The sequence below is a fragment of the Blastomyces gilchristii genome, assembly GCF_000003855.2.
Source record: "Blastomyces gilchristii SLH14081 genomic scaffold supercont1.15, whole genome shotgun sequence".
Classification (NCBI taxonomy): Eukaryota; Fungi; Ascomycota; class Eurotiomycetes; order Onygenales; family Ajellomycetaceae; genus Blastomyces; species Blastomyces gilchristii.
Window position 1 is genome coordinate 155559 of NW_003101668.1, and position 22873 is coordinate 178431.

The 22873-nt window shown below is 46.9% G+C and overlaps 10 protein-coding genes across 11 annotated transcripts; 4 read left to right on the plus strand and 6 right to left on the minus strand.

Annotated features, from left to right (window-relative positions):
* The first annotated feature begins 3 nt into the window (after positions 1-3).
* Positions 4-4368, plus strand: BDBG_06052 (microtubule binding protein HOOK3). Its single transcript, XM_031722428.1, has 7 exons — positions 4-1602; positions 1651-1717; positions 1778-1830; positions 1882-1994; positions 2063-2448; positions 2876-2962; positions 3109-4368. Exons 1-7 carry the CDS (start codon positions 227-229, stop codon positions 3310-3312), a joined length of 2286 nt encoding a protein of 761 aa, XP_031579654.1. The 5' UTR covers positions 4-226; the 3' UTR covers positions 3313-4368.
* Positions 3803-6684, minus strand: BDBG_06053 (coproporphyrinogen III oxidase). Its single transcript, XM_002622827.2, has 2 exons — positions 5823-6684; positions 3803-5760 (listed from the first exon to the last, which is right to left on the minus strand). Exons 1-2 carry the CDS (start codon positions 6030-6032, stop codon positions 4576-4578), a joined length of 1395 nt encoding a protein of 464 aa, XP_002622873.1. The 5' UTR covers positions 6033-6684; the 3' UTR covers positions 3803-4575.
* Positions 6334-10313, plus strand: BDBG_06054 (autophagy-like protein 8). Its single transcript, XM_002622828.2, has 3 exons — positions 6334-7094; positions 7234-7466; positions 7559-10313. The coding sequence occupies exons 1-3, from the start codon at positions 7005-7007 to the stop codon at positions 7590-7592; spliced, it is 357 nt and encodes a 118-aa protein (XP_002622874.1). The 5' UTR covers positions 6334-7004; the 3' UTR covers positions 7593-10313.
* Positions 9310-9726, minus strand: BDBG_06055 (uncharacterized protein; the record flags this gene model as incomplete). The annotated part of the gene is made up of 2 exons (XM_031722429.1): positions 9310-9478; positions 9689-9726. 2 exons carry the CDS (start codon positions 9724-9726, stop codon positions 9310-9312), a joined length of 207 nt encoding a protein of 68 aa, XP_031579655.1.
* Positions 10028-12111, minus strand: BDBG_06056 (mitochondrial carrier protein). The gene is made up of 7 exons (XM_002622830.2): positions 11762-12111; positions 11666-11703; positions 11543-11584; positions 11362-11475; positions 11137-11270; positions 10871-11048; positions 10028-10809 (listed from the first exon to the last, which is right to left on the minus strand). Exons 1-7 carry the CDS (start codon positions 11850-11852, stop codon positions 10474-10476), a joined length of 933 nt encoding a protein of 310 aa, XP_002622876.1. The 5' UTR covers positions 11853-12111; the 3' UTR covers positions 10028-10473.
* Positions 12112-12267: 156 nt separating this feature from the next.
* Positions 12268-13741, plus strand: BDBG_06057 (uncharacterized protein). Its single transcript, XM_031722430.1, has one exon. It carries the CDS (start codon positions 13049-13051, stop codon positions 13457-13459), a length of 411 nt encoding a protein of 136 aa, XP_031579656.1. The 5' UTR covers positions 12268-13048; the 3' UTR covers positions 13460-13741.
* A 103-nt stretch (positions 13742-13844) lies between these two features.
* Positions 13845-16341, plus strand: BDBG_06058 (uncharacterized protein). Its single transcript, XM_002622832.2, has 2 exons — positions 13845-14011; positions 14133-16341. The coding sequence occupies exons 1-2, from the start codon at positions 13976-13978 to the stop codon at positions 15282-15284; spliced, it is 1188 nt and encodes a 395-aa protein (XP_002622878.1). The 5' UTR covers positions 13845-13975; the 3' UTR covers positions 15285-16341.
* On the minus strand, positions 15437-17814 carry BDBG_06059 (blocked early in transport 1). The gene is made up of 4 exons (XM_002622833.2): positions 17694-17814; positions 17405-17614; positions 17178-17271; positions 15437-17076 (listed from the first exon to the last, which is right to left on the minus strand). Exons 1-4 carry the CDS (start codon positions 17702-17704, stop codon positions 16870-16872), a joined length of 522 nt encoding a protein of 173 aa, XP_002622879.1. The 5' UTR covers positions 17705-17814; the 3' UTR covers positions 15437-16869.
* A 79-nt stretch (positions 17815-17893) lies between these two features.
* Positions 17894-19698, minus strand: BDBG_06060. Of its 2 annotated transcripts, none has more exons than XM_002622834.2 (3): positions 19363-19698; positions 19231-19240; positions 17894-19034 (listed from the first exon to the last, which is right to left on the minus strand). In XM_002622834.2, exons 1-3 carry the CDS (start codon positions 19513-19515, stop codon positions 18805-18807), a joined length of 393 nt encoding a protein of 130 aa, XP_002622880.1. In that variant the 5' UTR covers positions 19516-19698; the 3' UTR covers positions 17894-18804. The 2 variants fall into 2 exon arrangements, with proteins under 2 accessions (XP_002622880.1, XP_031579657.1); XM_031722431.1 differs by having other exon boundaries at positions 18186-19037; positions 19363-19694.
* Positions 19699-20478: 780 nt separating this feature from the next.
* Positions 20479-22772, minus strand: BDBG_06061 (uncharacterized protein). The gene is made up of 3 exons (XM_031722432.1): positions 21522-22772; positions 20775-21453; positions 20479-20654 (listed from the first exon to the last, which is right to left on the minus strand). The coding sequence occupies exons 2-3, from the start codon at positions 21319-21321 to the stop codon at positions 20629-20631; spliced, it is 573 nt and encodes a 190-aa protein (XP_031579658.1). The 5' UTR covers positions 21322-21453; positions 21522-22772; the 3' UTR covers positions 20479-20628.
* Between the last annotated feature and the right edge of the window lie 101 nt (positions 22773-22873).

Sequence of the window (22873 nt, forward strand, 5' to 3'; positions counted from 1 at the left end):
GGGTCCATGTGCCCCTAAAATAGTGTTGGCTGCTTAGTCGACGACGTGACTTCTTACACGCTCCGAGCCGCCGCCACTCTTATTAACGACCAATAAATGTACTAACACGGTCCAACAGCTGCCCACGCATCTCTCTCCTTTCGCTCACCGTGCCATGATGCGGGATCATTTTGGCTCGAACTTCTCGCATATCGTGTAAACTCGTGCAGTACAACCCCGCGTCACAATGCTCTCCGACCTCATTTCCTCCACCCTCCTCGAATGGATCAATAGTTTTAGTTTGGGCACGACCATCCGATCAATTGACCAGTTGAGCGATGGCTCTATCCTCTGGGATACTCTTCAGGATATCGACCCGCAATACTTCCTTGGAGAATTACCAGAGCGCTCACCCTCCGACCACTGGGTCCCGCGATGGCAGAACCTAAAACACCTGCACAAGGCATTGATCAGTTATATAAGGAACCAGAACGATGGTGAAGTGCCTTCAGGGCTCAATATCTCACCTGATCTAAAGGCCATCGCAGAAGTCTCATCGACAAAGGAAACGAACGAACTGCTCAAGTTATTCCTGCTTGCAGCCATTAGCTCGCCAAATGCGGAAGCCTACATAATGACAATGCAGAAGCTATCCACTTCAACACAAGAAGGGCTAAAGGATATTATACAAGAAGCACAAAATCCGTCGGACGAAAGACTAGAGGAACTTGATTATGAGCGGAATGACCTCTCCACAAGACGAGATATGCCAATGGACCCAGAACTACGGTTTGAGGAACGCTTCGGAAAGGTACTGGCCGAAAAGGACAAACTGTTCAATGAAAAGCAAGAGCTAGAGAAAACAGTGGAGGACTTACATGACCGCTTAGCTCGACTTCAGGAGAACCACGATATGGTACTGGATAGGCTCACATCTACGGAAGATCGCTTGACGACTCTGAAATCTGGGAAGGGAGATTTGATACCGAACGCCAAAACACTGGAAAGCAGGACACGCCAGCAGGAGGATCTTATCGCGTCTCAGGAAGCCAAAATTCAGGCTTCTCAGGACGAAATTGATAGTCTACGGATGACAGTCGAGTCATTACGAGTGAAGAATCAGAGATTTCAAAAGTTACAAGATGACTACGACGAAGTGAAGAACGAACGAGACCAGCTTTCCAGGCGGGCAAATGCGGCAGAGAAATATCGACAGAAACTCCAAGCTAGCCAAGATTTCGAAAAGGAGAATATCGCGCTTAAAAATAAGGTCAAAGATCTACAGCAGCAATTGCGAGATAGCGATATTAGTCAGAAATCTTCATCTGAACGGGACGTGGAGCTTGAGGAGTACCGTCGCGTCCTCCCAAGAATAGAGCAGGATCGCCACGAGATTCAAAATGTGAAGAAACAGCTAGAATTTAACAACCATGCTCTCACCGAACGACTTCAAAGCGCGGAAGATCAGCTTGCCAGAGACGAAGCTACTATCAGCGAATTACGGGACCGAATACGGGAACTCGAGGGTCTGGAGAGCCCAACTACTCCTGGAAGTACAACTCCAAAGGCACACGGGACTTTCCAAAGGGATCTTGACGAAGTGGGCCGACGAGAGGCGCAGCTGTTAGTGTCATGTATCTCGTAAACGGTGCAAGTGCTAACTAGCTCTAGGAAAATTGAGAACGAAGAGCTTAAACGGGAGCTTGAGAAATTCAACGGTGGAATATCTCCATCGAGTGTATGACTCACCTAGTTCTAGTTCACTTGATCAGGGAAAACGCTAACACACAAACTCCAGGACACCGCGAAAGAATCCCCCACAGTTGGGCTTGGTACTAAATTTGCAGAGAAGTGGGAATTTTACCTTCCCTTATATTGCACAGATTCTAACAAAAACTACAGTGATGCGTATAGAAAGCTACAAGATGAATATTCTGCCATTCAGAAGAAACTTGCTGATGCACAAGGTGACATGGAAGCAATAGAACGACAGCTTCAGGAGGCGAAAGCTGAATGTGAGTTATATATACATGGGCTTGAGAATTTCACTCGAACCATTTACTTCTTGCTGACATTGTTGAAGTGGGCCTGATCAGTAAGGAGAAACTCGACATAGTTGAAGCGGCAAACGACTCTTCTTCCCCTGACGTGATAAAGATGCGGGATGAAGTGCATGCCGTTCAAAGCAAAATCCAGGACCTCGAAACTAAGCTTGCTACCAGCCAGTCATTTGTTCAGGAGGTATCTACAGAGCGTGATTCTCTCCGGGACAGGTTAACCAAGAAGGTGCAAGAAATGCAAGGCGAAGACCAGGCTACCATGGATGAGATGAAGAAACTTCTTGATGAAGTTGCCGCTAGATTCAACAGCAACAATACGGACGGGCCCCAGCTCTCAGGAACCGATTTACTCAGACAGTTCTCGGATACCATGGAGCGGAGCGCCGAAAATCTGGCAAAGAGAGCAGAGGTTAGTTCTCATAAACATTTTACCTTCGATGTTTTCCTTTTGCGTATTTCGTTTCTATCAAAATCTTCCCCGTGGGAAAATTGATAAACGGCTTTTCTGGGCTGGCAGAGGATCCTTCTTGTTCCTTGTTTGCAAGCACCTTTTTTATAAGTCTTCCGGAAGTCTTAGTCCTGAATACTCCCCCTCCTACATCCAATAAATACAACCAGAACCAGAGGTTGACCATTCGTAGATCCGGAGCGCTCTGGCACTCTGGCAATGGTTCCTCCTTTTCGTCGCGCTTGTATTTGCAATTTTTCATCGTCGACCCCGTCCCACTGTGTTGTGACATTGAAGCGTTCCTTTCTCCATATATCTCTTAAAAACCGCATCCCTCGGGGTTCTAATGCTAACTCGGCGCCGAACGATTCGGGGGGAAACCAAACAGCACATCAACCAGCAAAACGAACTTATCAAGTCTCTACAGGAGCGGATTCAACACTCTGAGAAGCAGGAATCGCATAAAGAAGCTGAGGTATACACATCATAAGTTCCCCTGAATCTGTCACGATAACCATGACCATCCCTTAGAATATGATAATACTGCTCCTGCTACCCAGCAGGTTTTGGAACAAAAAGAGACAGAAAGTAAGATATTTTCTAACTAAACATCTATGATAGAAAAACCTCATGCAAGTCATCCAACGCCAAGCCCGAGAGATCGCGCTCATATCATCCGCGTGGTATGACCAGCAGTCCCGCCTGCAGAACGGCAACGTTTCCATGCTGCGATACCGACATCCAGCTAGCACCAGCACGACTGGCGTGGAAGTCCATCGAAGCTGGCTTGCGAAGCAACGAGCTCTTGTTTCGAGAAGCAAATAATGATGAAACACTGATTATATATATTCTAAAATATATACGATCGCGATAGAAGTACACAGGTGAGGCGGGGGTGAGTGAATTTGGATACATGCTTGTTGTTGGAGCGACGACTTGCATGGAATGATGAAGGATTAACAAACACCGAGCGGGACCAAGGCTTACAATAAGGTGTTTTTGTTTGCTTTTCTAAGTTATTTTGGAGACAAGGCTGCCATTTCCTATTACTCTCTAAATCTTTCTCTTCTTGGTTTTTGATATATTAGACGTTCTTGTCATGCGTTCCCGTTCTCTCAACCCTACATTTTCTTTCTGTTTTCCTTTCCCCCCTTTCTTTCATTTTCTTTCTTTCTTTCTTTCTTTTTTTTTTTTTTTTTTTTTTTTTTTTTTTTTTTTTTCCCTTATCTTCATCTTCGCCATTTTCCTTCCTCCCTATTGGATGTATTCGGCATTTTGGATCCGCCATTTTGTATAAATCAGCCCTCAGAAATCGTATTTTTGTTGTGACCCTCATCCGTTCAAAGAAACCACTGCAACCTACTGGCACTCCTAGCCCCATTCGTTATATAATCTCATTTTTGTGTTTGTTTCCCTTACATTTAGAACATGCTTGCATCGTGTTCTACACCTAGAGCTACTTATTTATATACCCCCTTCCATTCTTACTAGAATTTTTCTTCAGGCATTTACCACCTTCCTGTTTTCTTCTGTCCCTTGATGTAGCTTTTGGGGTTGGTTTCACTGATATACAGACAGGCAAAGAATGCCTTGGGCGCTTTTTACATTCAAGATTCCAGCACTCCAAAATTCAGTATCATAAACCTCTCATATCTTTGTTTACAATTAGAGATCTCGGTTTTTCGGCTTGATATATACAAGTTTGCATCTGTGTCGGTATATACTGCTATGCTATAGTGAATGAAGATTGAAAACATAGCCAAACACCAAGGGCAATGTGGAAAATTCCCTCACACAATCATATCCTACATTTTTATATTTGTCCCAAAAAGCCTCATTTGATAGCTTTCATATTGTACTGTACATGAATATTTCTCTCTCTAGATTTTAGTCTTTCTTCTTTTATATCGGGGTGAGTGGTGACAAGCCATGAGCAACTGCAACTGCAATTGTATAGTATACCCTTGAGGGCGGAGTGTAAAAAGCGGAGAAAAAAAGGAGCCGAGGAACCCATTGGTCTAGCATATCAACAACACCACTCCAGACACACCACAAAAAAGAGAGAACGGGGATAAAATTATCCCTAGCTTAAACCCACCGCCTCGGATTCTTCAACACCTCCATCAACTCCCTCTCCTTCACCTTATCGTCACCATCGCCCGCTTCCCCTTCGTCATCCCCTCTAGGACCCCTCGAGGTACCATCGTCAATCCTCGTCCCGGAAACGGGATCCATATACTTCCACTCCGCCGTCCGCGGCAGACTCATCAATATACTCTCCACACGCGCACCGGGCGTGCGCAGCCCAAAGCTCGTGCCGCGGTCATACACGAGGTTAAATTCCACATACCGCCCACGACGGAGTTGTTGCCACTCCTTCTGTGCGGGGGTGAAGGGCATGTCCTTGCGCCTTTCGATGATGGGGACGTACGAGGGGAGGAAGGAGGTGAGGGCGTCTGTGACGAAGGAGAATATGGCTTCCTGGGCGTTTTGTGAGGAGGCGTGGGAGTGGGAGTGGGAGTGGGCTTGTGAATTGATGTGGGATTGGGAACGGGAAGATTGGGCGAAGAATTCGGCATCGAGGTCGTCGAAGAAGATGCCGCCGACGCCGCGCGCTTCGCCGCGGTGGGGGATGTAGAAGTACTCGTCGCACCATTTCTTGAAGCGCGGGTAATATGTGCCGTCATGCTTGTCGCAGACGTCCTTGATAGTTTTGTGGAAGTGTTCGCAGTCCTCTGGGAATAGGTACGAGGGCGTCAGGTCCGTCCCGCCGCCAAACCACCAATTCTTGTCGCCGCTGAGCGGGTTCTTGGGGTCTGCGGTCTCGAAGTAGCGGTAGTTGAGGTGCACGGTGGGCGCCATGGGGTTTTTGGGGTGCAGGACGAGGGACAGGCCTGCCGCGAAGAAGTCTAGGGAATCGACGTCGGCGGCGACGAAGGACTTGTGGTCGGCACGCATCTTTTCGATGGCCGGGCGGGGCAATTTGCCGTAAACGACTGAGACGTTGACGCCGGCCTTTTCGAAAACGTTGCCGTCCTGTAGTACGCAGGAGATGCCGCCGCCGCCATTGGGCCGGGTCCATGTGTCCGCCTTGAACGATTTGCCGTCTATCCTGGACAGTTCATCCACGATCTTCTGCTGGTGTTCCTTTATCAGCTTCTCCATCCGGAGACGCATTGGGGAGGATTCGGTGATGGAGGTGTCACGTTTGGTTGCTTCATCTAACTCGGCTATTGTGGGGGCGTCGAGGTTTGTTTCATTATCGTCGGTTACCTGGGAGTATGGATTAGCTTTACATCCATTTATCTGGAGATGAATATAAGTATAATTCTTACCATTGAGTAAATCATAGCTCCTATGAAGACTACGCCAACGCTGATTCGGAGATATGGTCTCCAAACGGTGTCCCGTTCGTTGGGTCGCGGCTTCGACCCATTTGATATTCTACATAATTGATTTTTTGGTAGACCGGTCAATTGAGCCCTTGGTATGACCCTCCGGCTTATAGCCCTAGGGAAATACGAATAAAGGCGCCTGGGAGCCATCCTGGTAGGGATTTTGTAGAGTTCGGGTGCTCCCCGTATGAGCGGTGAGATAAGTTAACGTCGCTAGACACAAAGGTATACCACAGTAGCCATCAACAATTATGGCATTGGTCATTGGGTGGTATCTGTATCCATGGATATGTTCCTGAATGTTAGAGCCGAATTTCGGGAAGTGGACATCCCGATATCACGTGCGCGGTGTGTCGGATAAATAGATTGTCCGAGGTGGCCTGATATAAGTGAACATAACGAACGGAACGGGAATAGTAGTAGTAGTAGTGACTGGGACGGCAGTAATAATAATAAGATACCGAGTCATTGTATGTACAAACTTTCTAGATTCCCCTCTTCGCTCTTCCCTCCTTGTATACAAACTATAGCTCTGGTGAGGCCATCTGAGTTTGGCGCTGACTGTCAGTCATCATCTAACACCGGCCTGGGAGCAAGCGAGAAGAGGACGAGAAATGACAAAAATGACATATCAAAAATGTCACATCACCAGAGACACAGGAACAAGTACCCCGAGTGTAAATCGTTTTCTGCAAGAGACGCATGATAGAAGGAAGGGCAGGGTCCTGATGACTCGCATCCCGTATTGGTACCTTCTCCGCCCCAGTTCCCCGCCAAGTACCGGTGCCTAGTAAGCGCTACGTCGTACCAATACTTTCCTTGTCTCTGCTTGCTAGCCCTATGTAGTTCCCACGAGAGTCACGTGGAACCAACCCGGTGATTCACCGCCCGGGTGCCTGCTTAGTCACCAGCATATAATAGGCGGGGCTGAGCCGCTTCCTGGGCTCACTTCATCCATCGTCATTCCACCGCGGTCTCCGTCTATCTATCACCAACAAGCATTCTCATACCAAGCTCCTAACCACTGCATCTATTTAACCCCCCCCCTTGGCAACCTGCCGCCACACCTCTTTTGCATCTCTCAGCCAAACATCTATCCATAGTATTTATCCCACATCCACCATGCGGTCCAAGTTCAAGGACGAACATCCCTTCGAGAAGCGCAAGGCAGAAGCTGAGCGCATCCGAGCAAAATATGCTGATCGTATCCCCGTACGTCCACCCCCCCTCAACTATCCTATACATTATACCTCCTCTATAACACACATATATGCCATATACATACCTACCACACACTCTTACACTCTTTACCGTTCGCTCGGTGCTAATATATAGACTTGGCGGTGAACAGGTAATCTGCGAAAAAGTCGAGAAATCAGACATCGCAACCATCGACAAGAAGAAATATCTCGTCCCCGCAGACCTCACCGTCGGCCAGTTCGTCTACGTCATCCGCAAGCGCATCAAGCTCTCACCCGAGAAGGCCATCTTCATCTTCGTGGATGAGGTCCTGCCTCCCACCGCCGCTCTGATGAGCAGCATCTATGAAGAGCACAAGGACGAGGACGGTTTCCTATATATCACGTATGTTTATCCCTACACACCTACCTATCGTCCATTATCTGAATTAGAAACAAAAAAATGCGTCGGACAGCTCAGCTGATTGTTTAATACAGATACTCCGGCGAAAACACGTTCGGTGAATGTTGAAAAAAATATTCTTTAAAAAAATACAAAGGATACACCGCCTTTCTTTACTTGCTTACTGGGGACATTTTTGTTCTGCAACCCTATTATTTACCTTTTGCGAAGGCCAGGATCTTCCTTCAAAAAAGGCCTGAGCCAGGGACAACGAGACACGATATGAAACTATTCACGGGGGCTTTGAGATCTCAATCGGGAGCATTTTATGTGTATCTGGCGTTTGTTTGTCCTTGTTACTGCTTCTACTGTCTGCTTTGCTAGGGATATAAATGATCTCACTTTCTTCTATTTTCTATTTCGTTTTGTCTTAACCTTGGTTTTTTCTTTTGTTATGTTACGCTTTCTGTTTTCCGGCTTACCTGTTTGCAAAATCCCGTTTAATATTTTAGTTGTAGCTCTTTTACTGCTCTAGTAAGGCCCGCCGCCCTATGCTTTTCGCGTGGGCCTACCAATACATGCCCTTTTACGCAGCTTAGTGAGTGGGTTGACTGGGATGGGATGGATTGAGCGGTATCCATCCCCTGTCTTCCTCGTCTCATCCTTTTTACTCTCGGGTACTTTCTTTCTTTCTTCTTTTCTTTTCTTTTCTTTTTTTTCCTTGCCTGGTCTCGCTATAATTACCCATACCGATTAAGCTTTTGCGGAGATCGGTATTCAATAACTATCTAAATACAAGACCAGTAGTGAGGGTTTTTGGTCGCGTTAGAATACAGAAAACCAAAACGCAAATCCTGTTGCCTAATTTTGTTCCTCCCAGCCGGGCTGCTTATGTGGTCTGTTTGCAGGTTTTCCCCTAGCTTTTTGCCTATGTGGTACATGGCTGAAGGGTCGGCTGTGTTCGGCGGGAGATGATAACGCAGCGGTAATATGGGTAATATGGGTAAAATGGCCAATAGGACGCATTACAGAAAGAGCCCTATGGGGGGGGTTGAAAGGCGCGAAGAAAGATAAAGGAGAATAAAAGAAACAACGCGATGCTAAAATTTCGCTCCTCAGGAAAGATGAAATGCAAACAAAACGCCTCCTTCGGGTGACCAGATCATGAACACGCAAGCAAGTATACAATATATACAGTAGAACGCCAAAATCGAAAGATTTTGTCCCAGCGCAGGTAATCTAATCTCCAGTGATCCCTCACGCAAATATAGTACTGTACAAAAGTCTCCCCAGGGACTTGCGAGGGTATCTGGAGCATTGCATAGGGCTGATATGTTCCATGCGGGAGGGCGGGAATATGTCGACACCTCCGCCCCTCCCAGTGCTGGAGCAGACTGAACGACAACGATAGCGATCAAATCGCTGCTTTTCCATGTGGAGAGGTATATGAGCACAGGAGGAGCTTTTAAGCACTGATAATGGAACGATTGCAGTTGGCGGTGTAGGGGACATGAACGCCGCAGAACACCCAAGCCAACCTGCGGTGATTCCCCTGGCGACTGGGGGATCTATGTTGGTTGGGACTATATTCTCTTCAAAACGAACGAATGAGGCGGACAGGCCGTGTAGATCCGTAGGGTAGGGTAGGCTGTATAGTTTGAGATGCTGGTTGAATTGCGACTGGAGCGTTCAACGCAGTAGTGCCTGTCATTCATGCATTGGGGTCCTGTCAGCTCGTTGGCGCCGCCGTTCCCTTCTCCTTTCCCTTCCCTTCCCTTCCAATCTATTATTTTCCAATCCACTCCCGCCCCCTCTGGCCCCCATTCCCACTTGCACTTAACCCCCCTTACACAGACTCCCACCCACCCCACCACCCCTTCACCCTCCTCAAGCCAAGATTAAACAGATAACGTGGATCAGATGGTTGCTCGGGGTGTTTCGCTCTGTGTTCCCGGCGGATGCGCACGTAGGCGGCCGAAGAGCCGATGAAGACGGCGAAGAGGGGGTCGGCGATCCTATTGTCGGTCAGGGGATTTGCGCGGTTAGTTGTGGGCTGGTGTTAGGTTTTTTGCTTGCATAGATACGGCTTGTCTTTTCGAGAGGGAGGTTTGGTAGGAGGAGTGAGGGGTGGCAGGGCCATGGAGGGCAATCGAGTTGGGAGAGAGGGCGGAGTTGGCTTGCTGATCGGGCTGGGAATTTGTTGGTTGGATGGAGCCGATACTTACCGTGAGATTAGGTACGGGTAAGCCACTGCGGTAGGCATTGTTTCTGCTAGAATTCGGAAACCCTTCTATATATATTTGTTTTGGATGAATGGGAATGGTTGAAATGCGCGACTATTCCATCCACACAGGGAATTCGCAAGGATTTGGATTGACGATAAGTTGATGCTTCGGGGGTTGACTGTCGATGATTGGACGGAGCTGTCTAGCGGAATTTCTTGGCATAGATTTTGGTCTCACTAACTAGGCGTCTTTGCTTATATAAGGGTATCACATCCTGGTCGAAGAAATACAACAAGAGATGGAGAATAGGCGAGGGGATAATTACAGGGGTAGGTGCTATACTGTTTTGGTAGAATTGGTTAGATATAGCAGTCCGTGGGTGTCTTGTCTGATGGACGCCGCTTGGGGACTAAAAAAGACCGTTTAGATGAGAGGGAATGGGCAACAACTTTTATGACATAGATGTACATAGATCTATCATGTTCCAACGCCGGAATTTTAACCACGCGCTATCTATATAGGAAAAAATAACCATAAGAAGCAAAGAGTAGAGCAGTGACAAACATAAAATTACATAGGCCCGTATATAAAAATCCCAACAAAAAGCCTAACGCACGTATACTCTTTCTATATATAACATGAAAAAAGGCGTAGTTAAAATAACAATACAGTAGAAGCCGAAAATTAAAACAGAAAGAGAAAAAGGAATTGGACACGCTATAGCGAGTCGCAAAGCTCCCGCTCCGCCCCATCGCCACGAATACTCCCTGCAAAAAGCGCACAGCTTACACAACCTTCCCAAACGCCGGGATCAAGGTTTGCGCAAGCCAGAAGCTAAACACAAGCTTCGGACCCGTCATCAGCAACTTGGGCGTCAGCCCCTTGAAGAAGCTAGTCGGGCCCTCATTCCTGATCATGCTGCTGACAATTCGGAAGCCAGATTCTGGGTTCTCAAAGTTGCGGTTCTGGATCCGGGTCTTGATGACGTCAAGCGGCGCGGAGACGATGAGGGAGGCGCTGGCACCGACGATGGATGCCACGAAGTTCTGCAGCCAAGACGCGGAGTTATAATCTTTTAGGTCGTAGATATATTCTTTCGCGAAGGCGGAGCCGCCGAAGAGCTGGTTATTTTGTTAGAATGATGTTTTACAGTAATGGGGAGTGTTTTTGTCTGAAACATACTGCAAAGGAACCGGGGGCATTTCGTGCAGCGGTCCAGCCTGCACCGCGGTAGAGACCCATTCCCTCATCTTTGATAATTCTGAACAGGCCACGGCCACGGAATGCTTCTGGGTTTGTCTGTCTCTTTATTTTGAGGACGTCGAGGGGGAGGAGAACAATTTCTCCAATACCGATCAAGCTGCAGGAAAAGAAATCACATTTAGACATTTGGTCTTCTTTTTGATTCTAGGTGCTCAATCTTTTACGGTTTGTTCTGGACTGCTTACCTTCCGGCCGTAGCATGCATGATCGCCTTGCCAGTGCCCTTGCCAAATGCATTGTCGAACGACGAGCCGTGGTGCTGGGCTAGATAATCCCGGACGAATGGTTGTCCGCCATATTTATATATCCGTTGCAATACCTAAAAGAGGCGAGCGAGCAAAAATGACATTAGCTATGACTCAAAGTACGCACTGAAAATGAAGGGCTGACTTTCATGTGAAAAAACATACCTTGTATCCAGCAGCATATCCAAGACCGGGAAAAAGAGAGGTGAACTTCCTAGCGACAGAGGCGTCGGCGAAGTCCTTGAAAACGACTTTGTTCAATTGGGAAACGTTGGCGATCTAGGGAGATTGTGTATGAGTACGCGTCAAGCATTATCAATTGATGAATATCCGGGCATAACTGTACCTTTCCTTGATTGCTCATAAGACGTTTGGCGGTCGTATCAACCTAGTGAATTGAAGGAGAAGTCTTAGCTGGGGGATGTCCTGAGTCAGAAAAAAAGAGGGAGTTTGTAGACACGGCCCATACGGGATGGAAAATAAGGAGCTCAGCAATGCCAGAGGATCCTAGAAAAAAACCGTTAACAGAAGGAATTCCTATTGATGATTCGGACAACAGACGTACCGGAACCGAGCAGACGAGCCATTCCGGACTCTCTCTTCACATCCTTTGCGGCAGAGCCTGCGCCGGGAGCAACAAGAGCTGGTGGAGACATTTTCTTTTTTTTTCTTTTCTTTTCTTTTTTTTTTTCCTGTGCAACAGCAGCACCTAACGAAGGGATTGGGGGAAAACGACGGGGTATACGGTGGCGGCGACGACGGCAGAGGCAAGGGAATCAGCGGGCGAAGAGAGTGAAAAAGGGGATGTGGCAGAGAAAGAGAAACGGAGAGATGAAGAAGTGAAGAAAAAACAAGAACCACCACCGACAATATTCTGCAAGCCCGATCCGATCGATATCGTCCAGCGGTTTTTTCGTCGCCGGGTCTTGGCATCGAGGCTTGGCGCGGCTTCCGTTTTGAAGGAACCAGGAGGGTCCGTTACTAGCCTCGATTGGGTTTAGTGCTTGGCCCGAGCGGGTTATGTAATCCACCCTCCAGGGCAGCCGAGGTTGAACCAACTTCGTTCTCCGCCTTCAGGCCGTGATTTCTCCGCGATATCATACTGTTTGTACTCCGGACTCTACGCGACGGGAACAGCAGTTTGGGGTCGCCAGATGTGGAGGTGATACGGCTCCAGGAGCGGCGGTGTTGTTCGTTATCGCCCCGCGACCCACTCGATTGAGCTGCTGTTTGCAGTGACCGTCTTTGAAGTCTCCCTTCGCCCGTTCCCTACAACGGGGTATTCCAGAGAAATGGAATAATACCATTGCAATATGGTTTTTTTTGACCTACGCTCTCATTCTTTATCCACCGCAGGACTCTGGGGAAAGTGGAGATTCATATTTATTATGTCTTGCTACCCGCCTGGATATCTCATATATACCCAATGTCCCATGGCAATAATGTTTATATCTCCCAAGGATGCAGAGAGATTCGCTCTCGCAAGGGCACTATAACCTATGGCCGAAAACATACGTCTATTATCAGTCTGTTGGACAGAAAATGTCTTTTGCTAGCCAAATTCCGGCCTGCAGGACAAACAAACCGCTCACGTTTGCTATCATTCCGGAGATATCCAAGATGTGATATAGTGAATCGCAGCCTGCTTTGATTCCCTCTGTGCGAGGGGGGAGAGGTATATATATACCTTCAATTTCCAACCGTGGCCTTTCCTTGCTACAACTCCTCTCTACGACATACCTTGCTTCCTGTGGGCTCCTCCTGAGCTTGAATTTCTTTAGAAGACTTTACAAGAATTGCATCCCTTCTCATACCCACACCTAGCTGACCTCTTAGGTGGCATATCAAAAAAATGAACCGCTTCAACATATTTCTTGCAATCCTCCTACATATCTTCCTCGTTGCAGGTGCATCCACCCCTCTATTACCGGAAACCAATGCCACAAAAAATGCACCCGTTGAAAAGTTCACTCTCGCCCCAGGCGTCATGGTAAACACGCTCGACCCGGACTATCTCCCCGTCCAAGAGTCCACAAAAAATCCCAGAAGCACTCTCCATCGCCGTCGGACACATGTAAAGGATATCATGATGACTCTGGGCCCACGAGCCGACAAACCTGTCTGTTCGCGGGAGAAACCATGGCTCTGTGAAGGGAAAACTTGCATGAATAAATATTTCCAGCTCTGCTGTAAGGGGGGTGGGGTTTGTGATAGCCCTAAGCGTTGCGTCATGACGTTGTTTAATACGGTTACGTGTGGTTAATTAGCTGGGGCCCGGTGGGATGGATTGGATATGTTGAGTTATGAGGGGTGGATATACTGTACTTCTTCAAGACGGCTATATTAGGAATATTTACGTCACTTATTTTTTGGGCATGGAAGCTTGTTTGAACGCTGATAACTTTTGTGCTCCTATTTCCATGACCTGCAAAGCATAGCTTCGAATTAAAGCCGCTGGAATACATACAAAATATCCAAGGAACTAAGAATATCCTCTCTACTATGTAAGCTCTCAAATAATGATATGTTTCATTCTTCAATTGGCTCTCATTTGTCAATATCAGCCCCTGAAAATCAATATCACGTGACACACAGGCTCTGACCTCATCGCTAAACATAAACAGAAGCTTCGATAAGCTCCGAGCTCAACACAAACAAAGCCGAAGAATAATATACTGTTTTCACCATGGGATATGATCAATAAAAGACACTCCCAGACTCCTTAATTCAAGTAATAAATATGTGAGAGAAAAGAAACAACGAGATAAACCGCACAAAGATGTTTTCCTCACTGCCCCTCATAGAACCTCGCGACGTAAGTCCTGTCAATATCAATCTAATTTATAATACCGCGGAAAGAAAAGAAGAAATTGCCTCACCACACCCCCCCACCAAATATAAATTAAACACAAAGCCACTAATCATGCTAAAAACAGTCACATACCCTCTGGTACACGCCCTCGTACCCCAACCGACCACGCAACCACAACAATCTCCACCACCATGGTTCACACGCCCGCCGCCAACAGCAGCAGCATGGTGCCCAGCGGTCTAACAATACTACAATAGCCGCCGCCGCAGCGGCGGCCTCCTCATCATCAGCCGACTCCCTAGCCACCCTTCTCCTCGAGGAACACGCGCTGCAGCTCCGCAAGCAGAACATCGCTGCATTTGGGTACGCATGGATTAAGCCGGCAGGGTGCTCGAAGACCATGTTGGGGGTGAGGGAGGAGGAGGCGGAGAGGGAGGAAGGGGCTGCGGCGGCCGCTGCAGAAGCGGCCGGGATGGAGTTTGCAGGTGATGGAGTCGGGTTGGTCGGTGGAGTGGTCGAGGGGGAGGGAGAAGGGGAAGGGGAAGGTGGGGAGACGTTTGAGAGGGATTTGGATGATGATATTCCTGATGCGGATGCGAATGTGGAAGGTTTAGTTGAGGAGGGGGAGGAGGGGTTGGAGGGGGAAGAGGATGAGTTGATGGAGAGGGATTTGGATGATGATGTGCCGGATGGGTTTGGGATTGATGATGAGAATGACGATGAGGATGAGGAGGATGAGGATGAGGATTATTTTGATAACCAGCCTGATCTTGACGATGATATACCATCCGCACCCATCTCCGCCTCGGGATCCGACGTCAGATCGGGATTGGGATTTGGGGAGGAGGAGCAAAGCATGATGGAGCGCGATCTCGACGCGGATATCCCCAGTCTAGCGGAGGATGACACCGGACAACAGCAGCAGTGGGAGCACACCGACACCGACCAGGATGATGACGATGAAGAGGACGACGACAGAGATGACGTATATATGGACGCAGACATGGACATAGACACCCACGCATCTCCTGCACAGCAGTTCCACTCAAGCAGCTCCGCCTTCCCAACCTCTTCCATACCACACCTCCATCCGCACTCTTCTTCCATACGCCGCGAGACAGAAGCGGAATCACAGTTTTTGCGAAGATGGGGTGGAGGCGGGGGCGGTGACAGTAGTCCCGTGGGCTTTGGATCGCCGGAAAACTTACGCAACCAGCGGAGGAGGCCGAGGAGACGTTCTGCGCTGACTGTATCGTCGGATAGTCTTGACTTATAGTGGTTTTAAACTACCTTTTTGCTCAGTCTCTGGGTGTTGATGGTATTTCTTCACGCCTCTTATGTATGAAGGATGTTGTTCATTCTGAAAGAGTAGCGGTTGGGGGATGGAATTCTTTCCTCTTTCTTTCTCTCTCTCTTTTTTTTTTTCTTCTTTTTTTTACTTCTTATTCCTGTTAATTTTTTAACTCTGCACAGCAAGGAGTTGATGGTGCAACAGGTTCTGATATAGATATCCATGTTTTATACGCTCTAAGAAACATTCAAGAGGCCGGGGACTAGGCGGATTGATAACGATTATCCGGTTAAATTAGACCAAGATGATGATACATATGACGCTAACTTGCCTTCTTGAATCGACATATTTCGGTCTCTGCACGTAACAATGGGCATGGGTTTAAATTCGAGCTGTGGCCGGGGCGTTGAAACCTATTCACCGTGTATATTTTCTCGTATCGACTCACATTGACGTAGGCACACCTTGTGTGAACTTACATTTAGAAAACAAATAAAACTAAGCTACACCGACAGCAGATTCAACGCACCGCGAACTATCTCCTCGTTCCCGACGCTGGATGAAAAAGAAAAATAATTAGAAAAATGAAATCCCATGCCGCTCCACGTTCAAAGCAAAACATCCCGCCAGACAAAAAACAACAGTACACAGTTCCCTTCCCCACAGTTCATATCACGCCAATTCTATGACTGATGTTTCTTTCAAATAAAAATGGTGCTATGTATACATCAAAATAGGGCCATTTGCGTCAAGTGATTTCGCTAGACTGCGCCTGAAGGACGAGAAAGAAGAAAGTTTACCCAAGCAGCAGGGGAAGAGATTCGTGCAGCAAGTAACAATGAAAAGATCAAAGCTAAAAGACAATAATTAATAATAATTAATTCTAACCCAAGATGGGAAAAATAAACCGAAGCAAGGTGAAAAGGGGATATAAAGAAAAGAATCAGAACACAAAAAGGCAATTCGGTCGAACTTGGGAAAAAAAGATCCGTTAATAGCACCAGTAGCACCTCGATGTACATGTACATTTATGGAAATAAAAACAGCCCATCTTTTGTGTTCCGTGTGTATAAATGAAAAAACGCCAATTGCTGCCTCTCCTTCTTCATATAATTTGAATTTCCTAGGCCCCAGTCAGCAAAAGAGTGTGCAGGTGAATTCACGTATAATAATAAACTCCCGGATATGCAGCGGCGATGTTGTTAGATGATGTGTAGGGGAGGCGGATGGAATGTTGACAAAGGTATATTATATAAAGGACGGTAGTGTCGTTAGGGAAAACGCGGTTGGAAAATAGATATCCATTGTTTATTGTGTGATGTTGTCGGGAGGAGAGGGAGTGGTATCTCCTGAGGTCGAATATTGGTTCCGTTACGGGAAACCCTCGATGGAAGTGGAGGCGATTGGGCCTCAAGGGTGGGGAAGGGCAATAATTAGGTACTGCCTATTCTCCATTATCCGATATTAGATGTTATCTAGGCGTCGCGAGTGAGGCGTAAACTCATGGCCTGATTCGTAGACATTCCCGGTGTGTTTCTTTGTTTGAACTTAAAGATTCAAGATCGAAGTTTCAAAAGAGCCACACGTAGATGAAGAGCAAGAACACGGCGCAGAAGAAGCCGAGCAAGACTCTCCAGCCAACGCCCGTTTTGTCAGCCATGACAAGCATGCGATTCATGGTTCCACGTAGTCGCACTCTTGTGCTGTCGAAGGTATCATTCATTTTATCTGCAAGGGCAGAAGACTCGCGGATTTCGTCACCAATCGCAATGGTTATCTGTTTTGGGGGGTTAAATAGTATGTTAGGAACTGGCACTGGAGAGTTTCTTCGCCAAAAGCTACCAATAAAGGATTGTGGAGCTGATGTAAAATACATACATCTTTCAACATCTTCACCTTCGCAGACATGCCTTGAAGTTCCGTTTCGTTTTGCGACTCGAGCGAGTCAAGAACAGCATCGGAATATTGGCCCCTATACAATATACCACCACCCCGGTTTCTTGTTAGCCGCCCGACTATCTGGTTGCATATATTCAAACATCAAACATAAAATTGTCATGTCCCCATTGAGTCCGCTTAGAGTGAAGGGTCCATCCCCAACATACCTCGAATTAGGCGTAGCAGCTCGAAAAGACCCAGCAGAACCGCCTCTATCTAGATGTCCATTTGATGATCCGGAGAAGCCATACCCGCCAATTTTGCCGCCGGGCGACCGGCTTCCCTGCCGCATCCTCTCGCTGCTTCCGCCGCCATATGAATCGAAGAGGCTCGAAGAAGCTCGAGGGTCGCGCTGGTGAAGCGTGGAATGGGTGAACCTGTTCAAAGAAAGCAGGAAGAAGGGATGTTAGCGGGTTGGTCGCCGCCCAGTAAAAGAAGTAATGCAGCAGGACATACCTCGACGCCATTATTGTGATATCAGTGCGGAGTGCAAGGGACAGACATTATATCGTGTGCTGAAGAAGAGAAAACGGAAGGGGTTGGACAGACGGTGATAGATCTCATATTATTATCTGGCTTTCGTTGAAGTTGAGGAACAAATAAAGTTGATAGAGCGGCTTAGTCATTAAACCGATATTCTAAGAACGGAATAGCGTTAAAAGTGGATAAATTTGGGTCTTGGCACGTGCATTTGAGTTCTGGCCGAAAACGGACATGGGAAGCCCTAACATCTATACTGCAGAAATGATGTGGTTGAGGACAGTGTTTTGTATTCATTCTATCCCATTGACAGTGGCTTTTATTCATGATCAATGTGTTTAAGATGTGTCCTTCCTGTTCACAATGACAGTCTGTCAATAATCATTGAGTGAGTTCATGATCCAACCTCCTTATTACAGTGGCAGGTTCAGATCTAGATTGTTGATTGAAAAAGTCACTTCATCACAGTCAAGGAGGAAAGCTTTGTTTATTCCAGGATTATTGAAAAATAACTGCAAAGATCTATCCCAATTTCCCCTGTTTTCCCTTTGTTCTCGCTTGTTTTTCTGCTGAGGAAACAAAAGAGTTGGGACATCCCAGAAGGAAGAGAGAAGCTTAACCCTCGATGTACGAAAATTCACTGCTTTAGGTTTCTTTTGATGATTTTTATATCTTCCGCCTCTCTCTGATTACTTCATTTCTCTGGTCATTTACATGACTGTTTCTGCTTCAGGGACGCCGGAGGGAGGAAAAACAATATAAGTGCACCACCCAAATATGCTTGGACTTTTAGATAACATAGTTTTATGGGGGGGATATCACACGCCTGCCAAAACCATTTTCCCAGCCACCAAATATCAAACGAGTAGAGGAAGGGGGAAAACGCTATAATCCAACTCAGAGGAAACGGGGCAAGCAGAGATATTGTTCAGCTGATAAATGAGCACATAAGTTTTTCTCATTCGCTTCTTTATTTATTTGTAAAAAAGCAGGAAATACCGCAAAACACCCAACCAAATGACCCTATATTCCTGTCGTTTCGTCATTTTCTTGTTTTCTCTTGCTCACAACCTTCTAATTTCGTTTCTCAATCTCTCATAATATGATCGTCGTCCTGGTTGGTGGTGGTATCATCTTGGAGCTCAAAATCTCCATCGTCGTCATCCTCATCGTCAATCGGGTCGCCAGCCTCTTGCGCCTTTTTCGCAGCCTCAGCGAAATCAATCATTTTGCCACGGGTGCGTCGGCCGTCGCTGATGATGTTGTCGGCGGAGATGGGTTCGAGGTTGTCCTGTGCTGTGTCTTCGTCTTCGTCATCTGCTTTGGTTTCCACAAACGGGATGGGTTAGTTTGGTTGAAGAACAATTGGATAGGGAGAAGAGTTGAGACCGCCAAGAGAGGGGCGGAAAACGCGATGCCAATATTCAAAGATATGGAAAGACAGGATTATGTTTTCCGGCAAGGAACGACAGGGGTAAATTTAGCGTAAGAGAAGTGGATGGAAGCTCATTACCCTCGACTGGCTGTAGATCCAAGCAAATAGAAATTGTTAGTAGTTCTTCCTTAGGACTCAATGGAGGTAGGATATGCGACTCGTACGCGCGTAATGACGAAATGGCCGAAGGGGGATGATTTGGATACGTACCAGATCCTCAACGGTGCTCTCTTCAGAAGAGCTCTCCTCGTCCTCGCCCATGCTCACATCGTCAGCTGGATGGGTGTCAACTGCTTTGCCCTTTCCCTTGTCTAGGCCGCTAGTTGCGCCACCGCCAAAAGCAGCAGCTCCGGTGTCGCCCATGATGCGATAGTGGTGTTGTTATAGCTAGAAAGGAGGTAGAAGGGAGGTTGGCGGAGGAGGTAGGGCGGAGAAGTAAAGGAGGAATGAGGAAGATACTTTGTTGAAGGAGGAAAGTCTCCGTTCTGTGAGGGTAAGGCAGGCAAGGACTTCAGTATTATTGGGACGAGGACTAAAGTAGCAAGCAGGCTGCCCCGGTCAAGGTCGCGGTACGGGTATGCCGCTAGGCTGGTTTTGGGTGGAGTCAGATGACCAGCCAAGCCCTATCGGGTTGCCTTAAAGATCCATTTCTGAATCCCCTTTTCCAGACAACAACAACATGTGAGTGAGTGAGGCGGGGATATTGGGCATATTCAATTCCAGGGACTTTATATCCTTATACTTGTTTAAATCAGTGATTACTGGTTTCTCATAGGACTTCCCAGTGATCGATCTAATAGACTCCAAAGGAGCCCTTCTGTGCTGCCAAAATACGGGCTTATTTCAATAGATAGACCTTTCTTCACCATCGATGCTTTATTCCTCTATTTTGATTGAACATATCATATGATATGGATTGTTAGTGGTCCATATGAAGAGCTTCGTGCGCTATTTCCCATATGACTGCAAGTCTACACCGTACAATTATCATGTCTGAAATCATGTTTCATATTTTAGGGATAACGAACCTTTATCAACCATCTTTCAAAGTGAGGACAAATCTATCCATTCAGATGGAAGAAAGGACAAAGAAGCGTCAATACAGAACATACTTTTCCTCCCATGTCTCATCTCCTGGTCAAAAAGTAGTACTCTCTATCCATCATCGCAAATGTCGGGGGTAGATGGTATCTTGAAGCCCCCCTGGATACTCTCACGGACGCGAAAACCAAACCGGAATCCTATTCGAATCCATTCGAAACAATATAGCAGGCCCCCGTTTCATGTTCGTGTCTACTAGACATAAATGATAAAGATCCTTGAAACGCGAGATATTCGACCACAAAAATATTTTATTTCAAGATGAACTATCACACTGTCTTGCCCTACGCCAACCTAGACCAGCCCTGCCCTGGCCTTCAGGAACAAAAAAACTGTCCGTCACCCAATTTCCCTTAACCACTGGCTTCTATAATCTCATATATCATTCTTCTCTGCCCCGTCTAGTGCTCGAACATATATGTTCCGTGATCAGTTATATATCTTTCAAAGAATAAGAGCACTAAAGCAGGGTTCCGGAGAGGAAAAGTAAAAAGAAAAAAAAAGAGGATCGCTGCACATACCTTGAACATCGCCATGAACACCAGCAGCACCAGCAGCAGCAGCACCGTCCTTCAATCCCCCATGCATTGGCTCTGCCTCATCCGTCGCAGACCTCCAATACCACCACCTAAACCTCTTAACTAGCTGCTTCCCACTTTCCAATTCCCTTCCACTCTCGCTTGCATGTTCGCTTTCGTGTTTGATTTCACTCCCATCTGCCGCCCCAGCATGGGGTCCTCCAGGTAGTATTACTAAGTCCGCCGGCGCCGGCCCATTCCTGGCTCTGAGCCCGAGTCCGAGATCGACTCCGAGATCGACTCCGAGATCGACTCCGAGTTCGAGGGCCGCGTCCGCTTTCGCAAGTGCTCTATCTTTACCGCGCAGATCATCACGCCTGTCAACATTCATCCCCTTTCCAAGCGCCAAGGGAGACAGCGCCAGGTGGGCTTCTGTGTTGGGTTTCTCCAGGTCAGATTGATTGGGGGTCGGCAGGGCGGAGGCCAGCATGGGGAGGGTTGATACTGTGAGGCATAGAAGGATGCCGGCGAGGGTGTTTGTGGAGTGCATTGTTTTTGTTTGGTGAGTTTTGTGCTTTCGTTATTTCGTTCTGGTATGTTTTTTCTGTCCGTCTCGAGATGTTTCTGGGTGTATATGAATATGTATACTGTAGGGCCGCGGGTAAGAAGAGTATGTTAACCCCTTTAACTTTTCTATTAGCAGAAGGCTCCAGGAGCTCTGAGAGAGAAAGAGTCACTAGCAATATATACCACTCATTCCTCTCATTATCCCCATGGGAGGAGTAATAAGCATCCAGATTCCAACACAGCCCTTCGTCGCGCTTCATTTCTAATCCATGGATGCATTGCATACTGCTACTTTGGTCGGCTATGGAGCCAGTCATTTTCCCTTGTTGATATCTTATATCCCCGGCTCCAGTCGCGCGGTTAGATATATATATGTAGAAGTCATTTCATGCTGTGTCCATTTCTCTTTTCCTTATCTTTCATTATATAGATCTCTTCTTATCGTTACTCCTTGGAGAAGTAGAGAGAGTAGAGGGAGGAGCATAGGCGGAGTAGTGCTGCTGCGCTTTTGCCCCATACACGGGGCCCTCGGCAAGGATGCAGTAGACAGAGGCGTGTTTAATGTTATCGGTGACTTTTGAAACACGAAAGGAAGGAGGTCTCTTATAATTTTCGACATTTCTTTTTAGTTTTTCTTTAATTTTTTCTTTAGTCGATTAGTTAACTAAATAACATGATATAAAATGTTGACCTCGACGAGCCAATGAAGATGTGCGTATATATATATCCATATGGGCGTCAACCCGACCACGAGATCACACCGCATCACACCGCATTGCTATTTAATATATTTGCCCCAATGTGTAATCAAAAGCATCAATTGTTACATCGCACATCCATACGCGATCCAGGCATTGTCGGGGGTCCCAGATGCATAGGTATTCGATGATGTGCGATCCACATAGACGGATGAAGGCAAGAAGTCTTCCGTTTTCAATTTTGATGGACAGGCAGGGATATTTGTTCTTACTGACAAAGAAATGCTCAGCCAGGGGTATCACTGGCTTACTTATGCCAACGTCGATGCTTTGAACCTGTATCATTGTCATATAACGGAGTATATGCCTCCTAGGTACACATTGCTGTCACTGATCCATGCGTACTGGGTTGGAGTTGTGGTCCCTTGGAGCAGAGGCACGCTGGTTCCTTCAATGGTCTTCAGGAAGCTAGCTAGAAACGGCTTCGGGCCACTGTGATGGGGCTGTTGTTATCTTTCCGGAGTCTGATAGTTATACACAGTAAATAATACACGTAACTAACTTATTGAATGTGGCTAAGAAAAAAGATGGACATGATTAGAAAAAGGAAAATCAAAATTTCTAGCTCTGCTAATCCATAGTTATCAATCTCATCTACGGAGTACCGAGATAAAAGTTCTCCATTTCTCAATAAAATAACTAGTTACTCAACAGACACATTTATATTGGAGATAAGAATTACAGATCAAGTCTATATTATTATATATTGTACATACATGTACGTACGGAGTACAGCAGTTACAGTAAACCCGATGCCCAAAAAGCCAAGACCAGGCT

Bases quoted from the DNA above. Each gene is read 5' to 3' on its own strand.
- BDBG_06053 (XM_002622827.2), bottom strand. From the start codon at position 6,032: ATGGCTCCCAGGCGCCTTTATTCGTATTTCCCTAGGGCTATAAGCCGG. The intron at 5,761-5,822 runs GTAAGAATTATA...CCATACTCCCAG, and splicing joins GAGCTATGATTTACTCAATG to GTAACCGACGATAATGAAAC.
- BDBG_06058 (XM_002622832.2), top strand. From the start codon at position 13,976: ATGTTTTCCTCACTGCCCCTCATAGAACCTCGCGAC. The intron at 14,012-14,132 runs GTAAGTCCTGTC...TGCTAAAAACAG, and splicing joins CCCTCATAGAACCTCGCGAC to TCACATACCCTCTGGTACAC.
- BDBG_06054 (XM_002622828.2), top strand. From the start codon at position 7,005: ATGCGGTCCAAGTTCAAGGACGAACATCCCTTCGAGAAGCGCAAGGCA. The intron at 7,095-7,233 runs GTACGTCCACCC...GGCGGTGAACAG, and splicing joins AATATGCTGATCGTATCCCC to GTAATCTGCGAAAAAGTCGA. The intron at 7,467-7,558 runs GTATGTTTATCC...TGTTTAATACAG, and splicing joins GACGGTTTCCTATATATCAC to ATACTCCGGCGAAAACACGT.
- BDBG_06059 (XM_002622833.2), bottom strand. The intron at 17,272-17,404 runs GTATGTTGGGGA...TATATTGTATAG, and splicing joins GCTGCTACGCCTAATTCGAG to GGGCCAATATTCCGATGCTG. The intron at 17,077-17,177 runs GTATGTATTTTA...CCCCCAAAACAG, and splicing joins AGGTGAAGATGTTGAAAGAT to ATAACCATTGCGATTGGTGA.
- BDBG_06060 (XM_031722431.1), bottom strand. From the start codon at position 19,515: ATGGGCGACACCGGAGCTGCTGCTTTTGGCGGTGGCGCAACTAGCGGC.
- BDBG_06056 (XM_002622830.2), bottom strand. From the start codon at position 11,852: ATGTCTCCACCAGCTCTTGTTGCTCCCGGCGCAGGCTCTGCCGCAAAG. The intron at 11,704-11,761 runs GTACGTCTGTTG...GTTTTTTTCTAG, and splicing joins GGCTCGTCTGCTCGGTTCCG to GATCCTCTGGCATTGCTGAG. The intron at 10,810-10,870 runs GTATGTTTCAGA...CAAAATAACCAG, and splicing joins ATGCCCCCGGTTCCTTTGCA to CTCTTCGGCGGCTCCGCCTT.
- BDBG_06057 (XM_031722430.1), top strand. From the start codon at position 13,049: ATGAACCGCTTCAACATATTTCTTGCAATCCTCCTACATATCTTCCTC.
- BDBG_06061 (XM_031722432.1), bottom strand. From the start codon at position 21,321: ATGCACTCCACAAACACCCTCGCCGGCATCCTTCTATGCCTCACAGTA. The intron at 20,655-20,774 runs GTATGTGCAGCG...TTCGAGCACTAG, and splicing joins TGTTCATGGCGATGTTCAAG to ACGGGGCAGAGAAGAATGAT.
- BDBG_06052 (XM_031722428.1), top strand. From the start codon at position 227: ATGCTCTCCGACCTCATTTCCTCCACCCTCCTCGAATGGATCAATAGT. The intron at 1,603-1,650 runs GTTAGTGTCATG...AACTAGCTCTAG, and splicing joins GGCCGACGAGAGGCGCAGCT to GAAAATTGAGAACGAAGAGC. The intron at 2,449-2,875 runs GTTAGTTCTCAT...GAAACCAAACAG, and splicing joins ATCTGGCAAAGAGAGCAGAG to CACATCAACCAGCAAAACGA.